Source organism: Vicia villosa, unplaced genomic scaffold (genome assembly GCF_029867415.1).
Source record: "Vicia villosa cultivar HV-30 ecotype Madison, WI unplaced genomic scaffold, Vvil1.0 ctg.000073F_1_1, whole genome shotgun sequence".
In the NCBI taxonomy this organism is placed as follows: domain Eukaryota; kingdom Viridiplantae; phylum Streptophyta; class Magnoliopsida; order Fabales; family Fabaceae; genus Vicia; species Vicia villosa.
Genome location: NW_026704997.1, coordinates 1724822 through 1733529, shown reverse-complemented (window position 1 = coordinate 1733529; position 8708 = coordinate 1724822). Strand labels below are relative to the sequence as shown.

General features: G+C 35.3%; 1 protein-coding gene across 2 annotated transcripts; it reads right to left on the bottom strand.

The window, feature by feature from the left end:
* Positions 1-3654: 3654 nt before the first annotated feature.
* LOC131623546 (probable E3 ubiquitin-protein ligase ARI1) lies at positions 3655-7726 on the bottom strand. 2 transcript variants are annotated; one of them, XM_058894560.1, is made up of 7 exons: positions 7419-7726; positions 6851-6883; positions 6487-6763; positions 5580-6060; positions 4820-5368; positions 4601-4737; positions 3655-4204 (listed from the first exon to the last, which is right to left on the bottom strand). In XM_058894560.1, exons 1-7 carry the CDS (start codon positions 7533-7535, stop codon positions 4200-4202), a joined length of 1599 nt encoding a protein of 532 aa, XP_058750543.1. In that variant the 5' UTR covers positions 7536-7726; the 3' UTR covers positions 3655-4199. The 2 variants fall into 2 exon arrangements, with proteins under 2 accessions (XP_058750543.1, XP_058750542.1); XM_058894559.1 differs by having other exon boundaries at positions 3655-4134.
* Positions 7727-8708: the final 982 nt, after the last annotated feature.

Here is an 8708-nt window from a genome sequence, read left to right as displayed (position 1 = left end):
TGATTTTCATATAGTCGGGTGTACATGTCCCGATGCAAAGTCAACTCCGAAAGAAGTTCCCGTCGAACTAAAGTGTGATTTTCTTCCCCTTTACCGAGCAAACCCGCAACGGCCCGATATCCACAATTGACGTCGCCTCCATTATCAATTATGTTATCGATATATTTGTGCATAAAACGTGGCATCTCATCAATGTAGATAATGGGTGATTTTTTGATCGGCGGTGTGCGAGGTGGCTTCGAAATACGGGCTCCTTTGTTACCACTACACTTGGACTTCGGTGTCGGTGAATCCGGGAATGATGCATCAACATGTTCAAAGTAGGAAGGAGATCGTTTTGTTGATGTGTCTTCTTGTATATTTTTGGACTTTTTCGGTGCACCTTTCGTTTTAACCGGTTGAGATGGCGGTTTCAAATCGGTGGTCTCCGGAAATGCAATTTTTCGTAATTGTTCTTTTATGTGCATTTTCATTGTGTCATCCGCATTAGCAAACTTCTCCATTATCACTTCCAACTCGTCGGAGATGGTGATTTTGGAGGCATTTTCTTTCGGCGGGTCAAAATCATCAAAACGAAGCTTCTTCCAATGGTCGGCTACCTCATCCATGCGTATTGGTGAATTCAACTTCTTCTTTTTTGAAAGTATACAAGCACATGGAAGACCGTATGTCTTTCTAATGGTGCACCCACATAAAGAACTATCCGGCCCCGTGGTCTCCGACCGCTTCGCTTCATGAAACAAAAAATTCAAACCCGATCGGGATATGTTGTAAATCAATTGGGAGAATAGAATTTGACCCTTATACCGGTGTTCCATAACCGTCTTGCTCCGACCGAACGTTGTTTGAATTTCATTGTGTTGATTTTGGAGCATTTGGTTCACGGTGTCCCATCCCCGACACAAATCTCCCTTGCTATCACCCAACCACCTCTTCAAGACCGCATGTGCGGATTCAACTCGGTTAGTCGTGGTGCAACCAAGGTGTCTAACTCGATTTGTCCAAGCGCACACGACTTTTTCCTTGACTTTGTCAAGAATGGTGGATTCGACGTAATGACAAAAAGTCTTAATGGAACCACACAAAGACCTAAAGTGTACCAATTTCTCAGTATACACCTCTTCGGAGTATGCATCTAAAATTTCCCTCCATGCCGCCATTATCCTATCAACCACAACACCGTCTTTGATAACTTTACCGTTTTCATCTGGCCTATCTTTTGTCCCAACCGCGGGTTTCAACTTACTTCTCACGTTGCAAGTTATGTGATACCGGCAAAGTAACGCGGTAGATGTCGGGAAGACGGTATCGACCGCATTCATCAAAGCATTGTCTTGGTCGGTGACAATGACGCTTGGCATAACATTTTGATCAACTAACAAAGACTTGCATATTCCCAAAGCCCATGTAAAGTTTTCTTCTTTTTCACACTCCAAAAAAGCAAACCCGACCGAATAAGTCTTGTCCGTCGAGGTCACACCGACTATCTCTAGAAGAGGAAGCCTATATTTGTTTGTCTTGTACGTCGAATCCATGACAAGAACGGTTGGAAATGTGTTGAATAATTTGATACTTTCGAGATGAATCCAAAAAATATCACGCACCGTAACTTTGTCCTCGGACGTTCGGAAACTTGACACATATTTGTTATCGCCTAATAGTTTCAAAAGTTGTTGCATTTCCGACCGAGGGTCCATTTTCAAAACTTTGAGATTGTATCGTTCATTGTAAACTTGCTTGATATTTGAAACGTTATCTGGTTTTTTCCGTTTCAAATCGGCAAGTATGTTGCGAGGCGCCACTTTAACTATCGATAAATCCGAAATCACAATCTTCTCTTTGCGGGACAAACTACACGCCATTGGATGCCCGTGTAACTTGGCATCCAAGGCATGATTATGAATTCCACAAATGACGCTTAAACGCCACAAATCATCAACCCTCAGAGTCGCGCGCAACTTAAACGGACACCCGCACTTTCTCGATCCAGTGTCTTCGTGTTTTAACACCCGGTTTGATTGTACATAACTCCCACCCCATTCGCAATTCAAAACAACAAAAGCTTTCCGCCTACTATTTCCATTGTCGAACCTTAAAATAACAATTCCAAATCCAAGTTTACTAGCTTCATTACGAACCCAATCAATCAATTGTTCGCGACTAGCGAAGCTCGGATCATTTGTAAATTGTTGTCGTACATCAACCGCATCGATCATCGACATAACTTCCGCTTTAGCCACTACGTCGTTGTGCACAATGTTGTCCGGATGCACCATACATAACATATGCAAAAATTAGCAAAATTGGCCAAAACTGTTTTTTTTTTTAACTGTCAGGGCTTATTTCGGAAGTACATTTCCGAAATATGTTAGGTAACATATTTCGGAGATGAACTTCCGAACCATCGCAGGTTTCAGCATAAATTTGTTGAATCAATGTAGTGAAATAGGGGATGAAATGAGAGATGTTTACCTCAAATTGTAGCTTTCTATGCTCCCTTTAACGTGATCAACGGTTTGAAACTTGATTTTGAGACGAAAAATGGATGGAGATTGATTGAGTTTTGGAGAGGGTTTGGAGAAGTTTTGGAGAAAAAATGATGAAATAGTGAAGGAGGGAAAATTGTATATGCAGGTATGTTTTCGGAAATGAACTTCCGAAATATTCACGGTTTTGAATTTTCATGCAATTCGGAAATGCATCTCCGAAAACACCAAAAAAGTGGTGTTTTCGGAGATGCATTTCCGAAGTCAGAAAAAATCTAAAAAATAAATAAATTCGGAGATGCATCTCCGAAGCAGGGGCAAATGGGGGATTTCGCTGGGGGTGACCCCCGTAGGGAGGTGGGTAAAGAAAAAACCTTTTGAGAACCCATATATCTGAGTTGAGTGTTTTTTGAGGATTTTAAATAATTTTTAAATCTTATTACATCTCTTTATAATACTTCAAAAATAAATATATTTTTTATCCTACCCTAAAAAAAAAAACACTCCCCAAAAAAGAGAGAAAATTCTCAAATTTTTTCCTCTCTCCATAACCCTTATAAATCTCAAACAAAACATGAACCAATATACGACAAATTTTGGTTTCCTATTACCTTAACATGGAAGAAATATGAAAACGGAAAAATTATCAAAAACATCCTAAAGTATGAAAAGCCTTTAGAAACATCTTGACCTAAAATCTTAGGGATGACAAGGGGTCGGGTGCATTCAAAATCACTACCTGAACCCGAATCCAAAGACTATTCGGATGACAAAATAACATCCACGCCCTCATCTATATTTGAGTTTTTTCATCCAAACCCAAACCCGCAACAAAATACATTTTTCTACAACTTTCCACTATATATATCGAATGGCACCCGAACCCAAACTCAATCAACTCGGGTTTTCACCTGTTATCTCGGGTTCGGGTGGGCCCACGGGTTTGGGTCTGTTTGTCATCCCTAATAAGTCCTTGACATTTAAGCACCTTATTGTTAATTAAGTCCCAGATATTTGAGACATTATTGAGTATACTGCCATATCTCTTGGTGATTCTAAGGATGACCTTAAAATCTGGGATATTTATTACCAACCAGAATAATTTTCCCTCCATTCAGTTGCTGCATACATACTATATCACCACTATCTTTTTATTAAAGGAACATCATTGAGTAAAAAGAGTATCAATATGTGAAAGTTATCCAAAAAAAAAAGGGTGAAGTTACCTTCACTTGAAATCCATAATAAGATAGAAATCAAACATTATCCTAAAAATTGTCCTCTAGAAACCCATGTAGGCATTCATATAATTTAATTGCAAATAAGTGCCTCAAGGCTATGTACAAGCAAAAGAGGAACATTGAATCTCTAAGGAAATATATCTCGGCAGAGACAAGCAAGAAGAAAAAAATGAGGGAGTAAACCGCTCGGATGCGAAAGCCAAAAATGGTTGATTCACCCCATCAAATGCAGCAAAGCAATTTAAGTTAGACCTGTACGCCTGTTTGTTTATAAAGTCTCCTTCAAAGTCAGATTCTGTCTAGAGCATCAGCTGGCAAGTTTAGATCAAACATTTCACCGTCTTTTCTGGCACGCTTACGAGAAGAACATCCACTCTCTTCTGACCGATCAAACTCTGCTGTTACACCTACGCTTGCAGCATACATATACAAGAATCCTTTCACTCAGTAACATTTCTGAGCATCCACTAAGTCAAACTGAAGAAAACATATATAACAACATTCATAACATAATACAATAACAAAGCTCAAAATATAAATGAATTTCGTACAGTTTTCATGTTGCGATTATTTTCAAGAAAAAAGTTAAATTTAAAACAATAATAACAAATAAAGCAGATAACAAACTTGAGTAATATATTCATTCATCTCCAAATATCACAATTCAATTATGGAAATTAAATCCCTCCGTACTAACAACAATTTTATTATTAATTAAGGCTAATATCCAAAACTAACCGATACCAATATGATCACCACATATATACATATTAAGACAAGATGCATGTTTCAAAAGTAAACGAAGTTATATTAGTTTATACTGATGTACTGCAGTCAATGTATGGTGCTATACTGTGGAGATAGTACCCTTACCCATATTGTTGGCTTTATTGCTCCAACAAACTTGAAGTTCCGAAGCCCTCTCTATGCCCTTTGATTTATATGGTGCTATACCGTGAATAGTACCAAGATTAATAGAACCCAATAAATCATTCTCGATGCACTCATACCTGCATTCATTACAAGAATTCACAATTATCAATGCCAAATGGAAGATACGTACTAGAAACTTATCTAAAGCATGGCACTTACATTTTCTTACAAAGACCATCAATCAGTGTTGACAGATCTATTATCTGCATTCTTATCTCCATAACCTTATCATATTCAAAAGTATCAAAAGGCTCCTCCAGCATCTTAGAGAGTTTTTCAACATTTGACTCAAACTGCTGCTGTTGATCCTCAAATAAGTTCTGCTTGATTACCCTTTCAGCTTCTGACATTTCTTCTTTAAAAATCTCATCTCCAAACATATAAAATGCAAATGCATATGAATATGAAAGGACACGCCTAGATCTGAAAAGTCTAGAGAGTCCATTATGTACCCAGCTATAATCACTGAGTTCAGAACTTTTTGTCTCTTCCGATTTAGAAATCCTCCCTCGTATAGTATCTTTCAGTTTACTTTCAAGCTTAAAGGAGTCTGTGTGAGCTTTATATCGGTTATGATAATGCATGTACCTATACAGATCCCTCTTTGCCCGCTCAGCTGTTTTCTCTTGTTCTTTGAAGCGACCACAGCTATGACCCGCTATACTCGACCAAGTATGATCCCGGCCAGTAGCTCCACCACACAACCAACTGTGCGAAAAAAGGGAAAATTATAATGGAAAATACAAATTCATGTTAGCTAGAACAGTCATAGAGGGCACCATGATCCATATTACAATACATATTTAAAATAAATTGAATCTATAAATAACCAACTTAAGATAAGTTATTGTATGGAAAAGAGTAATAACTGGGGAAAAGTTGAATGAGAATGTATAATGCAAGAAGACGGAAAACTCACCAAAATGCTTGACCACAAATACAGCTAACCAAATTACAACCACCATTCTTCTCCACCGGTTTGTGGCACTTTGGACAAGGTTTTGTATGAACAGTTATCCAATTAACAGTTTCTGATTCATCCCGACACTTCTTTTCCCAAAGCTCCCACATTAAACATGAACAGGGTGAGTGTGCTTCTGCCAAGCAATTAAAACAAAACTGATCTCCACATGAACATTCTACTTCACACAAATTATCACCCTCCACACGAATTGCATTCCCACAATGTGGCGTGCTCGGACACCATTTAACTCTTTTATTGTCTTCGATGTAGGACTCAAGAAGAAATCGTTCATACTTCTCTGCCATATCAGGGTGCTCTCTAGCGAGTAGAGTTCTTACGACAGATTCATCACAAATGGAATTACACTTGTGAGCCATGCATCTGATGCGTTTACTTTGACCCTCATTTATCTTGACAATAAAATGCTGTGTCCAACCTGTAAAAATAGATGACCAAGATTAATGTAATGTAATTCTTTTCAGTCATTGACAAGGGCATAAAAACAAGCTGATGCAGATCCTAACTCACTGCTTAATGCATTATCAATCAAAACAATATAAGCCAGGCCATCTGACTAATACCTTATAATCTCGTCGAAAGGTGATAGATGTTCTATTAATATAAATCCTTTTATGCTGCCTATTAAGTTGACGTCATGTAAGATGTCAGAAAAATAAGTAGGACCCGCCATTATTTATGTAGGGTCCATTAATTTTGGCCGTGTGCTTCTCTTTTTTACAAGACGGCATATTGTCATGTTCGATGGTAACATTATGGATTCAAATGCAATTTTTATTTTTTACCAAAAAAAATTCTTAAAAAAAAGAAAAAACCAATAGTGAAAGAATAAACAAACACTCACAGGAGTTGCAAAAGCAGTGACCACAATCCACTCTTGTTACTTCATCACTAGGAATGTCGTCCATGCAGATTTCACACATTACTGAAGCACTAAGAAGTGAGTTAGAGCCACGGCATTCATCCACACTAACACCAGCCTGAGCAAACATATATGCCTTCCCTTTTTCCACATAAACTTCAAACAAATGGTCCACATCCCAGCGATGATAAATTAGCAGCGTACGTGCATGATGTTGTCTTACAGAAAGCATGTCCATCACTCGGCGCAAATCCTCCTTCTGGAATATGAATGTACATTGGAATCTCAGTAAAAAAAACAAAACATCTAAACAAAAACACCAAATTCAATTTTTTTCTCATATTACCTGCGCAGCTAGCAATGATTCCTCAGTAATCACCTTCAAATAATAAATACAGTATTAGCCCTTTGAAATTGGATTATATATATGTGATTCACAAAAATTTGTTTCCAAAATCTACACTTATTTAACTTTTGCAAAATCAATCGTCATTCTGTGGAACCTATCACAAATCTAAACATGAATTATATATAAAGAACAAAAAGGTTACAACAAAAACAACACAAGATTCTCAATTATAAGTCAGACAGAAAAAAAATTCAAATTCCTTCCATAAAATCAGCAGCCATAAACGATCATACAATACAATACAGAAATTCAACAAACTATTTAACCTAAACAATTATAAAGCTCCAAACTTTAATCTACCTTCTTTCTCTCTTAACATAATGCACTTCATCGTTAAGATAATAACAATCAACTCAATAACACAGATTCAAAAATCACAACCATAACCAAAAAAATCACACTCACTCACACAATCGCCAAAAACATCAGCATCAAATAAAAATAAAAAGAAACCGAAAAAACAATAAAAAGGGGAAAATCAACGAAATCGAAAGAAATAAAAAACCTGAGCAGTGGAAGAGAGTAACTCAAAGTTCTGATCATTATTTTCGTACAATTCGCAATCGGATTCTTCTTGATCAGAGTAACGATAATCATCGTCGCTGCTGCCGTAATCCTCCATCGGAATCGCAGCAGTGAGTGATTGGAAACAAATGGGAAAATTAGGGTTTTGGAGATTTGATCGATTTATTAGGTGATCGTAAAGAACGAAAAATCAGTCGAGAAAAAAGGAACGTATTACTCTTAACACAGAGCACACAACACAAACACACAACTCTTCCTTTTCCCTTTGCTTTCTTATGCTCTCACACAGTTATATTATGCATATTTATAATCCTAAATTCTTTCATAACCAAGTTTTCGTTGGATTGGATTAAAATTTTAATTTATCTTAGTAATTAATTTACAATATAATCATATCATATATAATCTTACGATATCTTTGTTGATTTTTTATTTAAAATCTTATAGAGATTAAATTTAATATTTTATAATTTTATAATATTTTTATTGTTCTTTCTACCATCATTGTTGTTAATTTATTTTATCAAGAGATTAATTGATATGATATGTCAATGTAATTTTTTTTATATAATCGCTACATCCAAAACCATTTATTGATGATGCTTTAGATCGGATTAAAATAAAAGTGAAACACTTATAAAAATTTAATTATTATCATAAATTGGTAATGTAAAATATTAGTGTATATTAATTAAATTTTTTGATTTTATTTTTAAATACAAATCTGTACATTTTTTAAATTATAATCCATTAGGAGTGTTTGCTTCAAATCGATATGAATTAGATTACCTAAAATACATAGATAGAAAATAGTTTTTCTCAAACTTATTATAAGATTGAGTAAAAATTAGTTTCACGAATATCAAAAATTATATGACAAACACATTTTTAAAAAAATCTAAAAAATTAAATTTTTATATATTTTTATTTTTGAATAATTTATTTTCGAAAATAATTTATAAATCTTTGAAACAAACGCTCTCAATGTTCTAAATTTACATCATCATTATTCGTTTTCTAAGAAGAATTAAAAATATCTCAAATAATTAAGAAATTATATTGTAATTTTTAAAATTAAAATTTATTAAAAAGACATAATTTATCATCTTCAACAAACCATTCTCAATTACTATAAATTATTTAATAGAATTGTCGTTTAATTATTATTAATATTGAAATTTTATTTTAAGAACAAATATTAGACGCAATCTATGAAACTATATGTACGATTAAGGTATAACAATTTAACTTATATAATATGATAAAGCAG